The sequence below is a fragment of the Pollicipes pollicipes genome, unplaced genomic scaffold, assembly GCF_011947565.3.
Source record: "Pollicipes pollicipes isolate AB1234 unplaced genomic scaffold, Ppol_2.1 Scaffold_7261;HRSCAF=8764_pilon_pilon_pilon, whole genome shotgun sequence".
NCBI lineage: Eukaryota > Metazoa > Arthropoda > Thecostraca > Pollicipedomorpha > Pollicipedidae > Pollicipes > Pollicipes pollicipes.
This window is the reverse complement of record NW_023597054.1, coordinates 12872618-12894601: the sequence shown is the minus strand read 5'-3', so window position 1 is coordinate 12894601 and position 21984 is coordinate 12872618. Positions and strand designations below refer to the sequence as shown.

The 21984-nt window shown below is 58.8% G+C and overlaps 1 protein-coding gene across 1 annotated transcript in view; it reads right to left on the bottom strand.

The window, feature by feature from the left end:
- Positions 1-21984, bottom strand: part of LOC119113080 (A disintegrin and metalloproteinase with thrombospondin motifs 9) — a gene marked incomplete at its 3' end in the record, with an annotated part of 40537 nt that overhangs the window by 8114 nt on the left and 10439 nt on the right. Inside the window, exons 5-23 of the mRNA XM_037237404.1 lie at positions 20039-20191; positions 19501-19650; positions 14896-15052; positions 13305-13483; positions 11158-11268; positions 9427-9566; positions 9024-9203; positions 8500-8682; positions 7728-7897; positions 7247-7373; positions 6635-6761; positions 6014-6224; positions 5162-5326; positions 4242-4406; positions 3161-3403; positions 2728-2919; positions 1908-2096; positions 1442-1597; positions 508-705 (exon numbers count right to left, since the gene is read on the bottom strand). Of these exons, the coding sequence (XP_037093299.1) occupies positions 508-705; positions 1442-1597; positions 1908-2096; positions 2728-2919; positions 3161-3403; positions 4242-4406; positions 5162-5326; positions 6014-6224; positions 6635-6761; positions 7247-7373; positions 7728-7897; positions 8500-8682; positions 9024-9203; positions 9427-9566; positions 11158-11268; positions 13305-13483; positions 14896-15052; positions 19501-19650; positions 20039-20191 (3196 nt within the window). The remainder of the gene's footprint in view (positions 1-507; positions 706-1441; positions 1598-1907; positions 2097-2727; positions 2920-3160; positions 3404-4241; positions 4407-5161; positions 5327-6013; positions 6225-6634; positions 6762-7246; positions 7374-7727; positions 7898-8499; positions 8683-9023; positions 9204-9426; positions 9567-11157; positions 11269-13304; positions 13484-14895; positions 15053-19500; positions 19651-20038; positions 20192-21984) is intronic.

The window sequence follows — 21984 nt, the reverse complement described above, 5'->3', positions numbered from 1 at the left end:
TACCACATGCGCATTTGGAGAATATCTGATGGTAAACGCTGTACGTCATCAGGTAACTGATAAAATAAGAATACAGCAAATTGAGCCAAAGCCGTGAGATCGGTATGCAAATCAATGTAGGAATAACATTCTCGACGAACGAAATCTACATGCGTGTCTGGGCAGGCGGCAGAGACAAAAGAAGTCTACAAGAGTGCCATCCGTGCAATAAAAGCATCGTTGTATTCAACACAAGTGTCGATGCAGTGCATGAACTAATACATCCTACATTATTAATGCCCGTCCATGTGATAGATTAATGCATTCTTTCCGGTGCTGAGGATGCAAGTCAACGTTTAAAACGGAGAGGAGGCAGGAAACACGGAAAACACAGAAGCGAACAGCTTCAAAAACACACCATGCAAAACAGCGGCCAAGCAAACTCCAACACAGCTGAGCCACGGGAGGCGCCACGAGGTGGCGCGGCGCCAGCTGCCGGCGAGGCGCACAGCTGGAGCGGTCGCTGACCTTGGACCAGCGGGAGACGCGCCAACTGAAGCGCCGGCGGACCTCCTGCCGGGAGCTGGGACAGGTGGGCAGCCGGCAGCGGCGGCTGTCGGCCGGCCGGCCCGTCGAGCTGCACTTGTGGTCCGGCAGCATGCGCCCCAGATGGTCCTGGCAGCGCACGCGCCGCAGGCGCGCTCCACTGCCGCACGTGGCGTTGCACTGCGCGCGGAGGCGGCGTTAAACGTGGCGCACGTGGTGGCACACGTTTGTGACAATCGCATGTGACGTCTAACAGATGGCGGAATCGCACGTCGCGGTATACGAAGAGATTGCAGGCGCGTGCATCAAGCCAAACTCGGTCTCGGTGTTGCATCAGTTTCCCAGGCATTCGCATTTTCATAATTTCAATGTCAGATCTTCTCGTCGGCCGTCATTGCCACATCGTATCGCTCCTCTCTCGGTCTCCCCGTCCCACTCCACAGGCCCGGTCTGCCCCATGCCCCGCTCCGCTCCACAGGCCCGGTGTGCTCCCTGCCCCGCTCAACTCTACAGGCCCGATCTGCCCCCTGCCCCGCCCCACTCTACAGAACCGGTCTGCCCCCTGCCCCGTCCCACTCGACAGACCCGGTCTGCCCCGCCCCGCCCCACTCGACAGGCCCGGTCTGCCCCCTGCTCCGCTCCGCTCCACAGACCCGGTCTGCCCCTTGCCTCGTCCAACTGTACAGGTCTGGTCTGCCCCCTGCACGGTCCCACTCCACATGCCCGGTCTGCCCTCTGCCTCGTCCCAATTCACAATCCCGGTCTGCCTCTGCCCCGCCCCACTCAACAGGCCTGGTCTGCCCCTTGCCCCACCCCACTCCATATGCCCGTTCTGCCCCTGCCCCGCCCTACTCGACAGCCTCTCCCTGGCCCTTCCCCGCCCCACTTCACAGGCCCGGTCTGCCCCCTGGCCTACCTCGCTCCACTGGCCGGTGTTCCACTGCGGGCAGGGGTCAGTGTTGCAGTAGGCGGTCGGCTTTGGCCGCGTGCTCGGGTCGCAGCCGGTCGCGCCTTCGCCGCTGCGACACTTGACCTGCCGCTGCTGGAAGCCACCGCCGCACGTCCGCGAACACTGCATCACGGCCGGCGTGGCGCGTCAGGCGACGAACGCGCAGCGCAGCGGCACAGCGGCGCACCGCTGCCGCAGCTTCGGCGGACACCGGCTCCACAATCCCGCGACCAGTTCCACCATTACGACGAAAGCATAAATGCCCATCGGCTTCCAGCACAAACAAGTGAATCAAACACATCCGGTAATGTGCATCAGAACCACGACGTCCGACGTTTACCCAGACCAGACAAGCCATCTCGAGCCAGGTTCTGCTCCCCGGGCGTGCTCGCATTCGACGCGACCCCGCACGGGAGGGAGGAAGGCAACTCACGCCGCCCCAGGCGCCGGTGACCCAGTCGCTGCTCGGCTCGTCATGGCTGAGCGCGCTCTTGCTGCCGGGACAGTCGACCCAGGGGCAGGCCTCGCGCGGTGCCGGCCGCGTGCTGTTGTCGCACTCGCGCGCCCGCAGTCGGGCGTTTGTGCTGATGGAGACGCAGCTGACCTGGCGCTTTCGCAGCCCCTGACGACAGGGAACTCAGGAGTCAGCGCTCAGAGGTCAGAGTCCGAGGTCAGAGCTCAGAGGTCGGAGCTCAGAGGCCACAGCTCAGAGGTCGGAGCTCAGAGGTCAGAGATCAGAGATCAGAGTGCGCTGGGCAGGTACTGGTGCTGATGAGCGACGAGGCTCACCGAAGAACAATCGAAGGGCACGCTCACGTAGGGAAATGACAGGGGGCTGGAGCACACAGCGGTACGGGAATATGGGAAAGGGCAGAGGATTGGGGCACACAGCGGTACGGGAATATGGGGAAAGGGCAGAGGACCAGAGCACATGGTGGTGAGGGAATATGGGGGAAAGGGCAAATGACTGCAGCACACAGCGGTATGGGAATGGACACCCTGGACAGGCACATAGGACAAGAATGAAACCCTTAATTAGGGAACATGGAAAGGACCCAGTGGTTGCGGGTAAAAAGTTAAAACTCTTCGGCGAGACACACATTCCAGTCACGAAAGTCTTCTGTCGTAGCGCCAAAAAACCCATGTATAATACACATCCTACACAGGCCATCAGTAACGGCGGCCGTGTACACCTGTGGAAGCGACAGCGGACGTGTGCAGCCACCTGGCCGACGGACCGGGACCCCGCTGACCTGTCCGCAGTCGGTGGAGCACTTGGACCAGTCGCCGTGCAGCCACTTGCCACAGAAGCCGACCCGACACCGCTCAGTCTCGATCGGACGTTCGATGTGCTGGCACGCTCGCTTCGGCTGCACGTGGCCGCTGCGCGTGTTGTAGCAGGCCACCGAGCGCAGGTGCACCCCGAGGCCGCATGTCTTGGAACACTGAGGCGAGAGCGCGCGTCCGAGGTTGGAGCGAGAGGCCACAAGTAGAGACTGAGTGGACGATTGGCGGGTAGGAATTCAAACGCTGCGCAACAGGGGGCCAGTGCCCATTTGGCGCGCAAGTTATCAGCTGTGACATAGTTTAACGTTCAGGTAGTACTACGCTTATATGGCTTAGTTCAACCATGCGATGTAGCCTTACTCAAAAGGCCGCAAAACCCTGCTGCTGGTGACCACTCACCGCCGACCAGTTGCCCCAGCGCCACACAAAGTGACGGTAGTCGTTGATACTGTTGGCTGCCGGGTCCTGCCAGGGCGGCGCGGCGGTGGTGGTGGTGGTGGCCAGCGGGCAGGGCGGCCGCTCGCAGGCGCGGGTCATCTTGGGCCGGTCGCCGCCGCAGAGCGAGTCGTCGATGCGGTGTCCGTCGGGCGTGGTGCAGATCACCGAGCGGCGGCTGGCTCCCTGACCGCAGGACACCGAGCACTGGCCGCACCGGGCCCGTCGGTTAGCTCACACCGCGACCGGATCCATCGGACCGGCGACGGGTAGCTTGGGCTTGAACCACACTATCAGTGAGATCGGAAATCATTTCGGCCCCGGCCCATGTTTATCCACTCACGTATTCACAGGTTGATCCACTACGCTTATCCACAACACAGAGCGCTACCGCATAAGTGGCAATGCGTTGGTGTTGGAACATTATGCATATTCACTGGATTCATCAAGGAACCTAACTCTCTTACACTCGGAAAAACCAACACAAAATGAATGTCAAACACGTCCCCACCCACCGTCAAGTATGTTACATGTTTGAAGTCGATGACGACCATGCGTGGCAGGGTACAGCGTATGTACATTACGACTCCAATGCAATGCGCGATTCGATCTCGATGCATGAAGGAGAATGGAGACGTTCCACCACTGAAAGGAGGCTATTGGTCAGCAGTGCATCGCTGAGAAGAGGCTAATGGTCAGCAGAGCACCGCTTAAATATGTTCAGTGACCACTGGGAACAACGCGGCAGGGTCACCGGGTCACTGGGACCTACACCCAAAAGCCCACATGCACGGAAGCAAGCCAACCGACCGCAAGCAAGCAAGGCTTTAAGACCGCCTCGGATCCCAGCCGAGCGACCCTCATCCGCAAGACGCGGTCATCCAGCAGCAGGGGGCGGGGGGGGGGGGGGGGAGGAGGATAGCTAACGCAGCCAGCGTTACGAACGGCCAGCGTAGGCTCGCAGAGGCCAGACGACCCCACAGCCTCTGAGTTAGTGGCGGATCACGAACGGCGGCGGCGGCGGTGGGAGCGGGGGAGACCCTACCTCGTCCCAGGCGAGCGCGCGCCACTGCGCGCACGCAGCCATCTCACAGGGCTGCGTCTGGGAGGGCGCCAGCGTCGGGTCACAGTACGACTGCGCCACGTAGCTGTCGCCGCGGGCGCACCAGTACGGCCGCAGCCGCTGGCCCGCGCCGCACGTCTTGGAACACTGCGACACGGTCCCAGCGCGTCACGTGGCGTCACGTGGCGACACGTGGCGGCACGCGGCCAGCGGGCCGGCGGAGGCCCCACAGCACGACTGGAGCTTCGAGCGTCCCCGCCAGGCACCCCATGTCATGCACTGCTCGGCCCGCGGCCGTGTTTCAGTCCGTGGCCCGTCAGAGTGCGCTGGAGATGCATACCACGTGGTGCATGTCATGGCTGCAACCTGGGACACCGCTGGCGCCAGGCAGCTCTGAGCGGCAGACGGCACGACATGACATGACATGGCCTGGCATGGCATGGCATGGCATGGCGGCATGGCAGTCTGTGTGGAGATGTGTGTCTACTATTCACATGTCTACGAGCGCCCCATACATGCAGCTTTGCCTAGATTGCAAACGCAAACACAGATCTAAAATGAAACGTACGCCAGTGCAGAAAAGGCTGATGCAGACGATATAGCGAGGTGTACAGAGGAGAGATAAAGGGAACGGCGAGCGCCTCTATGGCTCAAGGATTTCCAAAGTACAGTGAAGTCAGGTCATTAGGAAGGAAGGCAAAGCAAGGCACAATGGAAAACATACGAAAGGCAGGAAAAGGCGGCAGGGTTCGCAATCAGCAAGTGTGAAAGTGCAACGGTCGGAAAAGAAAGCACGGAGTAAGGCGAATAGAGCGAAAGCACGGGCACTGAGAAGCTTCCAGCCAAATCTGCCCGTCGGCCCCGGCCAGCGGCCCGGAGTGCCCCGAGTGCCGACCACTTACGGCACTCCAGTTGCCGACACGCCAGCCGGGGCACTCGGCACTGCCGCAGGGTCGCGTCAAGCGCCGCTCCGCCTGGTTGCAGCGCGAGTCGGCCAGCGGCTGGTTGGAGCTGGTCACGCACACAGCGCTGCGGTTCTGGACGCCGCCGCCGCATGTGCGGGAACACTGCGCGGGGGAAGGGGAGGGGGGGGGGGGGGGGCGTTAGACGGGCGAGAGTTGGGGTGGGCCGAGCGAAGGAGGACGACGGCGGAGACGGCGGACGTTCGGCCGTAATACAGCCACAGCTCCAAAGATTAGCCGATTGATGGGTGATGGCCTAATAGCAGGCACTGGTCTGGTCGCTGATGGATGGGAGTAATTGCTGGATGACAGTCATGGATGGATGGCCTCTCGACAGACGATACAGGGCCGCGACACGAGGGTAGGAAGAATGGCGGAGAAAAGACGACAGCGTGGAAACACAGACTGATGGGGTCGGGGGCAGGGCACACGAGGTAATCATACCGCGCCCGGCAACAATCCAGCTCAGCGACGTATGACAATAACAAACATCAGACATGTATCGGCATTGCGAGAAGACGAGGCAGCCAATCTCCCGACCGCACCATCACGCCAAGCCTGTCTGAAGCGAGCCGGTGCTCCCTCCTGCCGTCAGGCCCTAGACTGCACCAGCCGTGCGCGGCTCTAGAGCGTCCCGATCGCCGCCGCCGGCCACGGCGAGCGCGGGGCCCCGGCGCCGGTCCGGACCGCCAGAGGGCCGCGAGAGTGCGTACCGGGGACCAGTCGCCGAAGCGCCAGTGCGTGGGGCCCCGGCGCCAGTCCGGACCGCCAGAGGGCCGCGAGAGTGCGTACCGGGGACCAGTCGCCGAAGCGCCAGTGCGTGGGGTCGCACGCGCCCTGGCACGCCTCCACCGCCGGCGGCCGCGGTGTGATGTGCTGGCAGTACTGCTCGCTGATGGGCGACATCTCGAAGAGCGGGAAGCTCTGGAAGCAGCGCACCACGTTGCGCCGCTGGCCGGCGCCGCAGGGCGACGAGCACTCTGACTGGTGGGTCACCTTCCAGCTGCCGGAGGGCACGGCGGAAGGTCACTGGAGCGGCGCCGGGCGCTCCACGGCTTGGAGAAAACGGCGCAATGGCATGCACTTTACAAACGGAGCACGGGTGGGTGAAAAATATCATGCGTTTCTTTATACCATGTCGTATACTTGAACAGACCTGATCAAGAAAAGTACCGGTAGTATACATCACTAGCCTATCAAAGTGACGACGCACTTTTTTACTTTGTTTCTACGAAAAACATGGAGTATACCGCCGTCACATCGAAAACAAACGCATACACTTCTTCCATCGCACGTTTTAGCACACGCAGAATTCTATCACTCTGCCACACGCCAACCTCAACCCCGGCTTCTCCCGGCTTGACGGCCGCCGAGCCGCGGCGGGCTCGGCCGCCGCCGCCGAGCCGTGCTTACATGAGCGTGCAGTGAGTGTTGCAGGGAGTCTCGAGCCGGTCGGGCCGCGGCGTCGGGTAACAGTGGCTCTCCGACACTGGCGCAGCGTCAGACTTGCGAACGCACTCCACGTCCTTGTACTGGGTGCCTGCGACAGACGAGCGGACAGACGCTCAGACCCTGAGCCAGAGACTCGGACTCTGGGTCAGAAACTCAAACTCTGAGTCAGATACTCGTATTCTGAGCAACTGACTCGGACTGTGTGTTTGAGACTCGGACTCTGAGTCAGATACTCGGATTCTGAGCAACTGACTCGGACTGTGTGTTTGAGACTCGGACTCTGAGTCAGATACTCGGATTCTGAGCAACTGACTCGGACTGTGTGTTTGAGACTCGGACTCTGAGTCAGATACTCGGATTCTGAGTAACTGACTCGGACTGTGTGTTTGAGACTCGGACTCTGAGTCAGATACTCGTATTCGGATTCAGAGACTCGGACTCTCTGTTGGAGACTCTGACTCTGGGTCAGAGACTCGGATTCGGATTCAGAGACTCGGTGTCTAGTTGGGAGGCCGAGCTGTGAAGGGCGAGCAGGAGTGATCGTCGTGCCGGTGAGGAGTTTAGCGACCTTACCGTTACAGACCATGTTGCATTCCGTCCACTGGGGATGGCGCCGCCAGTGGTACGTCTCCTTCTTTCCCACGGATACGGTGTACTCGTACACCACGTTGGGGGAGCGCAGCTTGCCCACAGACAGCACCTGCGGACAAAGTTTACATACGCCCTCAGGCAAGCTAGTTTGTCCAGCTCTGTTGTTGTTCTTAAAAAAAAAACAGACCACATTCAAGATAAGCTAACCAGCTCAGATTCGCCGAATAATCCAAACCGCTTCATGGGGGCAATGAACAAGCCGAGCCCACCACAGCTCGTCCAAGCCGACGGCAGCTCACAGCCGTCGCACGTTTTGACTACGACAGACATGAGCTAACGGAAATGCGACCGCCACTAACACGAGCTGATGGGACAGTCAGCAATCATGTGCAGCTCACCGAGTCCCCCGCCCTGACCGCTAACCGACCCTTCTGAAGACCTGCCGGTCCAGCCCTACACTCACATAGAGCTCAAGGTCTTTTTCCAGCGGCTTGCTGCAGTTGACGCGCTCAGTGACCGAGTCGGAGCCCGTGTAGCCGAGCAGCACGCCGCCGTACTGCATCACCTTCTTGAACATGCTGACCACAAAGTTGCCGTTGAGGATGTACTCGCCGTCGTCGGGGTCCATGAGCGCTGCGGTCGATGGGTGCGCGTGAACGTGATGCCAGTGGGAGGGGCCGTCACGTTTTATGACGGAAGTGCCGTCACAACGACTCGTGAGTCACGGCGCTGCAGGGGCGTGCAGCGGTTGTACGTGATTCACAGCAGCGGATCGATACGACAAACGGAAGCCGATTCGGCCGCTGAAAGGCTCCGATAACACTGAGAATTCAAACTGATCAAAAGAGATAGCTGTTTGACAACCGGACCGATAACCGAGTAAGAGAAGGTGACGCTAACGACCAGATTAGTTACGTGAAGGATAAGCAATCTGACGTTTCATTCACTACGTGACAATACACTACTACACGAGATAAGGCGGCTGCGATAAGCGTCCTGGACACGGTGCTGACATTTATTGACTGCACTGGAACCGAGCAAAGAACACTTGGCTTTCATAAGAAGCAGTAACGCAGGCCACTCTTCACGCAGGCAGCAATCTGATGATTCTCCAAGCGTAGCATACAACACGACACCTTGCTGCCCTGATACACGATGCCTAGATGCTGCTACACGTCTCTCCTATCCCCGGCTCACCACGCCAGTCCCGTCCCGTCCTGTCCAGTCCCAATTACCCAGGTAGTTGTCGTCCCGGCTCGTATCGTCGTGGCTCATCTGCCTGATGTCGAGACTGGTGGCGCCGGCCGGCACCCGCACCACCCTGTTGTAGCCGTAGCGGATCTGGTGGTTGCTGCTGTCGAAGTAGCCCTTGATGACGTGGCAGGTGGAGTTGTCGCCGCCGCATACGCCGCACTTGTCTGTGGGCGTCGGTGTGGAGCGGCTTGGTGGCGGGGCGACGGTGCGTGTCTGCGTGCGTGACGCGTGATGCGCTATGCGCCGCCAATCGCGACATTCGGGATTTCGACCTTGAGTGACACGGTCATCTGACTGACGCACTGGCTGACTGAATGCATTGCACGGTCGACTGACACGGACGACAGACGGCCGACGACTGACGAGCGACTGACGACCAGCGACTGACGATTAGTGGCTGCTATAGCGACCAGGATGAATGAAACCTGACTGGCTATGAACTAAATGGCAATTGACGACTGATGACTGACAGCTTACGACTGACGACTGACGAATGACGACTCACCCGCCCGCACGTCCGAGTGCAGGATGTGGTCGCAGCCGGCCGGCACGCAGATGCCGTTGACGCACATGTTGTCCGTGTCCGGGGTGCACGGCGTGCCGTCCAGCACGCGCTCATTAAGCAGGTAATAGGCGCTAGAGTCGGCCACGCGGCAGAACAGCTTGCAGCGGTCTTTTGTCTTGACTGCCGGCAGCGAAACCGCCAGTCAGCGAGCTCGGCCAGCCGCCAGCTGACCTTAATTAAGTCTCAGAAGACGAGGCGCGATGCGCCCTGAAGCCAGGTAGAATCAACGCTCGGACATCGTGGTATTTAAACAGCAGCGGTTCAAAGGTCGCGCAGAGTCCGTTTAACCGTCCAATGAAAGGGCAACAGGCCATCACGCCAACAACAGACGGGGGGCACTTACTTCCGGTGTACTTTGGTACCCATTCAACGTCGGCTGGCAAGCCCTGGATGTTGAAGTTGTTGCCGTTGAAGGTGGCGCACTGCGCCTCCCGGAAGTCGGTGCTGCCGGCCGGGCAGTTGGGACGGTTGCAGGACTCGTACCTGCGGCACCGGATGCCCTCAGAGACGGAGTAAGGGGAGCCGGAGCCGCGCGAGGCGGCGGCGGCGGCGGCCTCACAGCCGCCAGGACGTCCTTGTAACGAGAGCAGGGCGGTGGAGGCGGCGGTTGTGCCCGCCCTGGCGGCGCCGTCTCGCTACCTGTCCCCGGCAACCCTCTGCGGGCACCCCGGCCAGTGGCGACGGCGCTGTTCAGTAGACGGGTGGTCCGAAACTAGCTGGGACGGCTGGGAGCCGGTCGGCGCACAGGCGCCGCGTTTGTTCATACCATCCGGCACGGGGCAGGGGGGGGGGGGGGAGGGGAGGGGAGGGACAGACTGACATTCGACCGCTGGCAGGATGGCGGCACCAGGCCCCGGCATCACACAGAGTGCGCGCTGGCAGCGCGGATATGTGGTGTGTTGTTGCGACGGAGCTGAGTACGTGACAAGCCTGCGATGCGGTCTGCAACGGGACACGACAGGCGCCCGTTCCCTCACATCCGCCACGGACGGCGAAAAATAAACTGCGCGTACGGCACAGCCAGCAAATCGAATTCCATGTGAAGCACGCTTTGCCTCTTCTGTTCTCTATGTCACACGCATTTGTGTACGTCTTAGTAGCCACAAGTCGCGCTAGTGTGGATGGCGCAGCTATCATCTGGCATAGCGGTTTGTCCTAAAGGGTCGGTCAGCCAGTGTGGCGCCACGAGGGGAGGAAACACACAAACTCGACCTGCCACACACACAGCTCGTCTCCACTGGTCGATGTCTGTGAACTGCGGTTTGTCACCCGTTTGATAGAGCAAAACTACGCCCTGCACCGTTTTGAGATTTCACGGCTGAAACGCAACGTCCGGAAACAACTTCGTTTCGCCGCACCACACTTTTCACCAGACACTTCAGAACAAAACCCAGCTGATTTCGGCACACAACGGTAGGAACGGCAAACATCGGCTCCCAAACGGTGCGATTCCCAATCCATGGCCGTTGCGGCTTCGTTTCAAGAGCTGGCCACTGGCTGGCGACCGGAGCCAGCCAGTTCGGTGCGATGCAAGCCCTGCACGCAGCCGGCGAACCCGGCCGGCAGCTGGGCTCAGCACATCGAATCGAGCCAGCACAGCTCCGAGCCAAGAAAAACAGGCGCGCCCTTTCGGGGAACGAGACGGCTGGGTCTCGGAAGTGCCCCAGCTGGCGTTCGTGTCACACACACACACACACGCCGGTCGGGAGGGCAGCCTGCAGTTACCTGTCACACGAGCGTGACGCTCACGGGAGCGAGGACCACGAGGGCCACAGCCAGCCACTCACACTCCAAGCACGGATGTATGAGCATGCAGACCAGGCAGCAGATCGTTAGATCAATGCGCGCGACAAATATACAGACAGACATGTGGACAAATAGGAAGACTTTTACGAACACACCCACGCCCGGAAACTTACAGACATGCAGACAGACAGACAGACAGACAGACAGACAGACGGGCAGGCAGACAGGCTGACGGACAGACAGGCTCGCGCGGACCGGCAGACAAGACAGACCTCTGTCTGACAGACAGGCAGAGGCGTGGGCTGGAGGGGGGGGGGGGGGGACTAACCTGACGCGTCGCCCCAGGCAGTAGCTGCCGCCGTTGGAGGGTGTCGGTGAGTTGCAGCTCCTCTCGGAGCGGCGGATGCCACCGCCGCAAGTGCGCGAGCACCGGCCCCACCTGGTGTGCCGGGACGGACCGTCACATCGGGCCGGCGGGACACGGCGCGGCGGGCTGGGCTGCACGCAGGCTCACAAGTGGCATGTTCCGACATAGTCATGACACGGTGGGTTTGTCGGGGAGGATGACGCTTAGACTAAACGTAGCTCGTGTCATGTTTACTGTCACATACCAGCTACTAAAAAAAAACGCGGCGAGCAAGACTTAACGATACGAAGCCCCTTAGGTCTGCAGAGAACGTATGCCATCATAAGCCGCTAACAGACATATGTGGCCCTATGCAGAGTAGGCGATGATGATCGAACCATCCATAGAACTTCGGTTCAGCGACGAACCCAGCGTTGACATTGCTGCAGTGTGGGCAATCTGAACTACTGGCCAGCAGCACGTCACCTGACCAAGCGATTTGGCAGACTTTCATGCATCATACGATAGACTAGGACAGTTCTGCAATACACCACATTCGCGCTCCGAATCCTCTCAGAGCCATCTCGGTGGACATTCATGTTGTCAAATCTTGACAACCATCTCAGCTCAAAATCCTTGTCAGGCCGATCGAGACTGACGATACTAGCAGCTGGTTCAGCTGAGTCTCGCGAAATTCGCGGTCCTGGTGCCGTCGCAGTATCAGGCTCAGCTAGTTCAAATAAGCCTGTCCCGTGCGCTACGTGGCTCCATCAGTCAACCATCCAAACATAGACGCCCATTTAAGCCATCCGATTGAGGGCTACGAGGGCGGGGTGTGCGGCTTGACATAAGACGAGTGACAAATGTCGACGACCAGCGGCTGGGCAGCGAGCCACAGCGGCCATCCGTCCCCGCCGATGGGTGTTACCGGGCGGGCAGGCCGCGCCCGGGAGCACCAGGTCAAACCCAGCCAGTCAGCAGCTCGGCAACAATGCCCGTTATTGGCGACGAGTTCTTCAGCCCAACGAATACAATTCACCTTTTTAACTAATAAACTGCTCGTCTCGGAACTGGCAGCTTAAATATTGTGTGACGTTTGCGCGGACCTGGATAGCATTACATTCCAATATAAAGCAACGCGCTCAAACTTGTGACATTAACGACGCCATATGAACTCAGATGGCGCATGGCTGTGTCAGGTGTCACAGCTGGGCGTGAAACAAACTGAGGACCATGAGTTACTTCTGGCGCTTGGTGAAGTGATAAGTTGGCAAAACTCGGCGGAACAGGCACCGCTCCAAGAGTAAATATTTTCCTTGCAGCCTGGACAGAGCCGATTTGTGTTCATCAGCTGCTGTGTCCCCCCTCCCCGTATTTTTCTTAGCGACGATAGTTTGACTCATGTGACCATTGTTTTTACTGCAAGTTGGTTACCTGGCTGCACCATAGCCGCTGCCCCATCAAACTACGTCACCGCAGCCTTCCCGGGCGCTCAAAACTCCACCTGCCTCCAAATGACTCGCATACATCATTGGCGCATCCAACAGCCCGGACGGAGGCCTGATGAGCACCCTCGACCCGTGATGCTGTTGTTAGCCGCCCTTGCCCCCATCCGTGCGTCAGTGACAAGTCATCAATCAGCATCATGCAGACAAATGACCCGACTTGATTATGGGATGATTGGTGCTTACTATTTGCAAACTATCACCTTCCCACCCTTCGGTCTACGACAATAAATCAGCTTCCCTGTCAAGCTGCCGAAGAATAAAAATTCCGCGCAATTTAAACGAATGACAGCGAGAGCGATGACCGCTGCTGCCTCTCTTCGCCGCATGTCTGAGGAAGACAAGTCAGCGAAAGCGATCACGCAAGACATGCACCGAGGAATTCGACGGGCCCATTGTGCTGTACATCAGCCCCCCCCCCTTTCTGGACACCCCAGCGTCTGATCGATCCATCCCCTGCCAGGCGGTCCAGCCGCTGGCTCGAGGAGCAGCACGTCACACGGCGCCACCCAAGCGACTCGCGACACCGTGTGACCCGCGGAGGGTGGGACCTCTGCCATCGGCCGCCGCCGCCAGCGCAGCTCGGTCCCCCTCCACCGGCCCGGCGAGCAGCGTGTCACTTACTCGCCCCACTCGCCCCAGGCGCCGTGCACGGTGTCGGCCTGCGGCGAGCGCGGTCGGCACTCGCCGCGCTGACACCACCTGTCCGGGCCGCAGGCGGTGCCGTCCGCCCACGGCATGTGCTGCGTGCGGCAGCCGGCCTCCTCCTCGCCGGAGGTGCACCACAGCCGCTTACAGACCGGCTGAAACGGCGGGCAGACGCTTACAGATCGGCTGAAACAGGGGCAGGCGCCAACAAACCGGCTGAAACAGGGGACCGACGCTTACAAACCAGCTGAAACAGGGGCAAGCGCCAACAGACTGGCTGAAGCAGGGGACCGACGCTTACAAACAGGCTGGAACAGGGGCAAGCGCCAACAGACAGACAAACAGGGGACGGACGCTGACAAACAGGCCGAAACAGGGACTGAACCATTGAGAACGGGCTAAGAGAGTGAACAGAGCTAATGATCACGGAACGGATGCAGCAGGGACAAGGACTATGAGACAGGATGGGAACGGGGAGACAGAACCGCTTCAGACGGGTTGAGGTAGGAATCAACGGAAGCTTACAGACCGGCTGAAATATAAAACATAAACCAGGGCCGCCCACAGACCACCTGACATGCAGAACAGAGAAATGTGTTCAAAACAGACTAACATAGCTGTTCACAAGCCGTCGGAAGGACGGACCGGGGCGCCTCCAGGTCTGTTGAACTCATCTATGTGTCGCCGACGGCGTATACTATGTAAATTACACAACTGCTGTTTTAGTCATCAAGCTTCCGCTTTTGCTGACTTTCGGGGCTCTTCTACATATGAGGACATTCATGTGATTTATGTTCATGGTTCAGAGTTTGCATTGCTTACAAACGTGTTCATGATATGAGATGCTGCATACCTGAAGGCTAAGGTTGCATGGCAACGCGATGGAAATGTGATATGCTAATCACGCGGGGCGCGAGCCCTATAATAGAGGGGATTACGTATGTGCTGTCAGGTCAATGCCACAACAACACCATACTGTGCAACTCGCATCGAGTGCAGTTCAGTATGGCAACCCAGTCCTTTAATCCACCTGCTCCTGACAGATCCGTGGAGATATCGCTCCCAAACACGACGTCTGAGCGGCCAAAGCTAGTAATCAATGTCTTCGAGGGGACGTGTAGGCAGATGAATCGCACCCATAGCCGGTGTGGATGTAAGAGCCAAGGGCTGCTGCTGTTGCTATGTCCCTGCCACTCTTCAGCCGGCTATGACCTTCGTCAGTGTCGGGTCTTTTCAAAGTAAAAATACAGTAGGCTGACTGGGCGAAAAAGCTTTTGGTGCGAACCCTTTCGCCGCGCTTTAGAGAAATGCAACATGACGTCATGGTGTTCAACGAAGACACAACTGTACAAAAGCAAATTAGCTGTATGCTACTGGACCAAGTGCAGGCGATGAAAACAAAACGCAACGGGAAACTTCAACAGCACGACACCATCAAGCCAAACCCGCTTAACAGCACCTCCGGGGAAGAGAGAGAAAAAACATACCAAAAGTAATGCACGTGCCAGACATCAAAACACCATCACTGGTCACCCATGAGCCGGAGCCAAATTCGGCGGCGCATTACCATGTAGGAGCAGATCTCGAACTGGTCCCCGAAGACGAACTTGCACTGCTGGCTGGCGTCATACGTCTCGCCTGCCAGGTCTGTGCGTGCTCCGCGGCCCGTGTTGCGCAGGTAGTTGGTGTTGGGCGAGTTTAGCAGACAGTCACCGTACCCGGCGCTGGAACAGGTCACGACCGCCAGGTCAGGCACGGCCGGGGGCAGGACTGGCGCGAGGACAGACCTGGCGCGGGGACAGAACTGGCGCGGGGACGGCTCTCGGCGCGGGGCGACGCTCAGCGCGTGGGTAGGTAGCGTCGGGACGGAGCGCGGTGCCACCGCAAAGAGGGAAATCATGTTATATCCGCAGAAAAAGAACGTGAATGAGGCCGCTGTGTGAGGAAGCTCGTGCCTGCGTCCGAGCTGACGGCAGCCAGCGTCTTCGGCCATGTGTATAGGTGCCACTTTGTATCTTTAAGCAGTGCGTTTCCTCTGTTCGGCTAATGGTTACCTTGGCTAAACCATGTTTAAAATCCCAAGGTTAAAACAATTGAACGCCAGTAAATACATGCGACGCGGCGTTTGACCCACGACACAAGAAGCGCATCCGAGTCACTGTGGTAATTGGACGCAGTTAGCGATGGGAAGGGGGAGGTGATGGGTCACTGGAGGCAGACACTGGGAGCTGGTGGGGATCCGACGCATGCATAAAACATGAGCAGCACAATCATGGAAATGGAAAGAACCCCATTATCCCAAGCGGGTACAGTTGCTGCAGCTCTCTCAGCGCCCGCCAGAACGCCTCCGTTCAGCGACAGCCCTACTGCTGCAGCGCCATCTGTTGACGGGAAACGCCAGCCGCGATAGGGTGCTGATAGGACGCGTGCTTTTCACAAGGCGCCCGACAGGCATGGGGAAATAAATAGTCTGCAGCGTGGCAGGCACCTGCATGCCGATCAATGACAGAAATTGCAAACTGCCTGCGGACGCGGCCCGCAGCATCAGCAACAGCTGCTGTATGCCGCATGCAAGTCTGCGACAGCGTTCTGATCGTACGCGCGTCAAGGCCCCGACCGGCGACGGTCTCATTGCTCGGCCGTCCTGTATATGTGTATCGCAGCACATTTGCCAGCGTCCAATGTAAACAATTGGCGGGTGATTATTTTCGCGCCGGCGGCGGCTCGGCGCCGTCTGAGCGGCCCGGTTGGGCGGCCGGCGGCCCGTCTGCGCCCGCCGCAACCCCTCACCCGCCGCCGGGGGGGGGGGGGGGGGGGGGCGGTGTCGGCGCGGCTGACTCATGCCACCAATTGATGAAATTCAATCAATAAGGACCTGAGCAACGTTGCAGCGGGCCGCGGGCGGCAGTGCACATGAGCCCGTGGCCGTGGACGGAATCAGGCCTTGCAAGTACGGCCTGTTTTGGTGACAGCCTGTATGGTCAAAGCACAAAAATAGTCCAGTCTGCCTACGCTTTATCTAGGTCCGGACCCGATCGCCCCCGGTGACGGTTACGCCCTTGGTCCCTGGCGGTGGCTAGCGGAACCGGCAGCCCGGTGTCCGATCTCCCCCACGAAGCCGCCGGAGCGGCGACTCGTGTTCGTCGACGGCTCGGGCTGTCTTCCGCCGCGCAGCTCGGCTGACTCATCAGCGCCCGTCTCGGGAGTGCCCCGGCGAGCGCCCGTCGCGGTCCGGCCTGCCGGGGGCGCCGTTCAGTGCCTCCAGGAGGGCTGGTTCGGCGGGGAGCCAGCCGACCCTGTCCGTAGCCGCCCGGTCGACACGCGTCGGCGTGTCGGCGCTGCTGAGTCACGCGTCCACCCCACTAAGCAGCAGGGCGCCGGCGCGGGGGCGGGGCCGGCCGCTGGCCGCCGGTCAAGACGGCCCCGGCCGCGCCGGCTTATTTCGGCGCCGACCCGGCCTCCGCCCAGCGGCGGTGATTGGTGGTGTGACGTGACCGGACGGGGTGGGCGGACCGGGGTCAGGGGCCGTGACCCCGTCCCGGCTCAAGGTCAAGGCAGGCCAACGGCAGGACGGGCGGGATGCGGATGAATGCCAGTGTCTCGCTGTCACATCTTGGCAACGTCTGGTGCCCGCACTGACGGGAGAACAATGTTCCTGTTGAGAGGCTGACTTGGTTACAGGTGTACGACGAGGATCAGGCATACTCGTGGCCATCAGACATAAAAGCGTTTCGTGCAAAACGCAACAGGGTAACAGTAATTGAGTACATGGATTACCAATTTAGGGCGCATTCGTAGCGAGCCGAGCGACAAAGAATATATGCCGTCGATGTCACTGATGACGTCACGCCCCAGAGACTCTGAGCCTTTTGGCGTTCGCAGCGAGCCGGACGGCAAAGATTATACATGGCGTCACATTGAATCATTGCCCAACGCACATAATCTTTTTCCGCGACTTGTTCAAAGTGAGACAAAAATGGCGCAACATATTTAATGATAAACAAGCCATTTTGCGTGCCCAAAGTCGCCCACGGGTGATGAAACGGTGTCCTGTGCATCACAAATAACATAATTTGCAGTTTCCACTGTTGGTGCACACAGAGTACCACCAAACCCAAATTTGGGCGTCGTTACATGCGCGGTTATTGTCACGGCAGTTAAGGAGTTATAGACAGAAGTCGTGTCGCGCCGTGAATACGTCCGGCAAATATTCTACGTGATGTCAAGTAGAGCAGAGCATTCTTGGTGCGAACACACCCTTAATACGCGCCCGGATGACCGGCTAGATACCCTTCGCTCGGGTGGGGGTGGGGGTGAGAGGTTCATTTCCCCCCCCCCCTGAGATCTCGAGAACCAAGAAAACTAGATACATCAAATCTATAGCGTGTATTGACCTGTACGTGAACTCACTTAGATCAAATTTTTGGCCTCCTAGGTCCTTGACCTTTGACATTCAGGTCAAATAAGGTCAAACGAGGCCAAATTCCAGGATGATCTCCAAAGTGCCCCCAGAACCTAGGCAACTGTTTCTAAGCAAAAGATCACAAGCCCATTTGAGGTCAGTGACCTTGTTTGACTTTTTCAAGGTCATGGTGACCAAAATCATACAAGGCTTCTCTGAGTTTTGCATTTGAATAAGCGACCAAGATTACGCTAGGCGGTATGTTCCTAAAACAAAATGTCGACCCGGGTCATCTTAGGTCATTGACCTGTTCTGACATGGAGAAGCCAATGAAGATGTATAATGCGGCTCCTGCTGTCAATAAATTCGAAATGAGCACCAGAAACTATCCCATAAAGCAGGCCCTCGAGTAATAAATCAGGTTGGTTTTGACCGTGGTCTGACCTTAATACCTGACCTCAGGTCAACTTATTCGCTCATCCAATATTTGTGGTGCCTAAGAAGGCATCTCAGAGATGTATGGCTTTGTCAAACACTCCGTTGTTGGATCAGATTGAACGATTCCCTGGAAATTGCTTTAGCGGAAACCATGGCCTGACTGACCTGCCATAGGCCAGCGACCTTACAAGATGCATCTAAATTTTTATGTCAAACGATCCGCTTTTCAATTGTCTACAGCTTGGCAAAATTTGGTGCGGCTACACCGCGCCGTTCGGAAACCATTCTGGAAAAGCTTTGGGTGGGTCAAGTTGATCCCCACCCGAGCGCGTGTTAATATTGCCTGCTCTCGAGATGCTTTCAGTCCTGTCATAATATTGTCCCAGACGTAGCAAGAAGTTAGCAACATTGGGAAGTAGTCCTACAGACATCGAAATGGTGCAATCAAGGAGAATTGGTATGGAGGCTTACGTCGATTTTTCCAACATTGAGCCTTACAAAGGCCAGGGTCAACACAGTCGAGCATTGGATTGATTCCACGCCCTCCCTATGGTCACGCTGAGCCAAGTCGGTCCAATGCATCGTCCAATTGACCACGAGTTGCCGAATCAGTCGCCTTGCAGCGCTAAGTTGGCATCGTCGGTGGCCAACATAGCGTGGTACATGGCTGCCGGTGTCACAGCCGCCGCTCGGTGGGGAGACATCGTATTACGTAACCTCCCGTCCATGGAGCCTCAAACGCAGTCGCTGAGTCAGGACACCGGTACAACCACTTCCCGCTGGCAACTCCCGCCATTCCAACCTGTGCTGCAAACAATAGGTCACAGCCGGGAACGCCGAGAGCCAGTTGGAGCCTGGGCGGAGGGCCCTGTGGCACAGCCAGTACACGGCTTAATTTGCGCGCTATTGTAACAGCCCATGTTCGAGTGGGCCAAAGACGGGCGTGCGGCGCCCACGGCCGCCGCAGCATGATTTGGCGGCGCTCGCCCGGACGTATAGGGCGCTGATCGAGTGATAACTTGCCGGGGTCGTCAGTCCCAACGACGCCATGTGTTAGCGCTGGCGCTCTGCAGACAGCTGCGGCGATGGATGTGACGCATGAGAGGCGAAGTTGGACGACCCTTGCACCCACCGGAGCTGGGGGGCGCACGCCAGCCCACGTGCTCCAGGAGGAGCACCCGGCTCATTTACTTCAGGGTCGACGGTTACCCGACCCCGCCAGTCGCGTCTGAGGCGGCCATCAGACAAATCGCAACAAGTCAGCGACTCTTTAGTGCCTGCAGCCGGCGGCGGCGGCGCGGCTTCCGAGGGCGCCCTGCGCCGGACACTCACTCGAGGTACTCGGTGAGATAGTGGCGGCTGCAGTTGGACCAAGCCCAGGGGAACGTGTTGTGGTCCAGCATCCGGGACATGACGAAGTGCATCTTGTCGACGCTCATGTACGGCAGGCATTTGGAGTCATCGTCGTGTGGAATGTTGAGCCTGCAACAGCGGCGCCCTGGTTATGTTGGGCGTCCGGCGGCGGACGGCCATCACCGCGTGGGCACCAGAACTATACGAGTTTATGGTCACAGCCGCCGCAAAGATCCACTGTGACAAAACAGCACGCTCCGTCTTGTACTCTGGCGAGGAGATCGCAGCTAACTAGCATCCGAAGCCAACGCAAAACCGCCGCCACCTGGACGAGCTCGGTCATTCAGTCCCCTCCGCACACACGCAATAAAATAGCATCTAACGCCCGGCTCCTCGCCTTGTGCCCGACCCCGTGGCCACAAGTTGCACTGTCCTAACCCCTGAGAAGACGTGCCTGTCGGGCTTGAGCGGGAATTACGCCCGACTCGCACGTGTCCTACACGACCCAGCCACTCACACGTGTCCGAGCTCGTGCGCCACGGTGAAGGCGGCGCTGAGGCCGTTGTCTTGAATGATCGAGCAGGAGGCGCGTGGGTCACACATGGTGCCCAGCTCGGCCAGGCCCAGCGTGTCGCACCGCTGCAGCGCCGGGTTACGGCAGATGTTCTCCCTGTACGACAGAGCGCGGGGTCAGGTCAGGTCAGCTCGGCCAGACCCAACGTGTCGCACCGCTACAATGCCGGGTTCCGGCACATGTTCTCCCTGTACGACAGAGCGGGGTCAGGTCAGGTCACATCATGTTGTCTCAAGTCAGGTCCCGGCAGGCCGGGTCGGCGGGCCAAGACGGCTAGCCTCAACGCTTGGTGATCATGCAGCACTGCAAAAGTAAGGTGAACTCCCCGCACAACGGGACATAGCGTCGGGTCAAGCCGGGCTCACATTTAAGAAAGACAAGGGTAAGCTGACATGTGTCAAGCGCTGTATCCGATTCTCTGATGCCGAAGTTTATGTTACAAATGGATGGGTAATGATCCAACTGGAGTGCTCCGGAATAGGGGCAAAAATGACGGACTCCGACAAGTAGCAATCAGAATGCCCCCTCTCCGCGCACGGCTTATCCATAACAGAAAATGCTGCCGACAAGACAATGCGTTTGGCGCACGCACGCTCTCGTCAACCGACAGTTCGGTGAGCGCTGTTAGTGCTACCTGACGCCTTCTATTTCGAACTGAAAACAACGATTGCACCAGTGATTGAGCGAACCGCTGTTGGGCGTCAGTTTCTGGGAGCGTCACACGGGTTCAGCGTCCTGCAGTTGGCGTGCTGTCACTGATAATGCATCGGGCTCAAATGAATGGCCGCCGCCGACTCCGGCCGCCGATCCCCGACTGTATTTCACACGGTCCACTAACGAGCCGCCTGAAGGTTCGTATTAAAACCGGGCACGAGAAGCAGCAGTTGAGGCGAGTAAACCTGACGTGTACCCTCATACGCATCTCGCGTGCTTTTTCCTTGATCTCTTTGAGAAGACAAAGCACGAAAATATTGGCAAATCTGATCCTAGAATATGTCAGCTACACTAGCACAGAAGTCACCCAAATCCATTGAGCCATTGAGCCAGCCTTTATCCATTAAACGATTTTCTAAAGGCCATCGAGGACGACAGTGAGCAAGTGGACATGATCGATGAACCACACAACCAGTGGTCATAAACCGAACAAAATAAACCAAACACGGCTTATGTTTATGTCTGTTGCGCGATAAAAGGTTTCCTAAGAGCCTTCGCCGGCGAGTCCACAGAGGGCAAATCCTACCATCGCTAAATCAGCCGGTGATCCTGCTGATGAACGGCCTCGCCACCGCCTCATCTCGGCCGCCGCAGCCGTCCGCGCCGCCCGCCGTCCGCTGCCCGCCGCCCGCCGCCCGCCGGCCGGGCGGCGGGCCACAAGGCCGGCGGCCGCAGCAGAAGCCGGCGGCTGTGTTGACGTGCCGCCCCGCCAGGGTCATCACTAGCTGGCATCACGAGCCGAGTAGTCGCGGACCGGAGCGTGACTCAGCCGCCGGCGCCGGCGCCGGCCACTTTAACGGCTCGCGGCTGTTGCTGAGCATCACGAGTGGCACACCCGCCTCACCGCGCCACAGGCTAGACGAATGTGGAACCGGTAGCCGACATGGAATACGTTCCGCGAAACTGCCGAGTGCTGGCTTTAAAAGAATGTGCATCGTCGCTTCCAATGGGCGGCAGGTTGTGTCTCGGGCGCATCTCCACCAAAGCGGCGTCTGTCGAAACAACTCCACCAAAAGCGATTTTCCTGGCGCATCCTCCCGACCACGGTTCGCGGCGCGCCCAACGAAAAATCGTCACAGGGACAAGGGGCTCCAAACCCGCGACCGCGACACCGCTACCTGCTGCAGGACACGTCCGGTGACCAGACCATTCGGCCGCACGCGCCGCACCGCGCT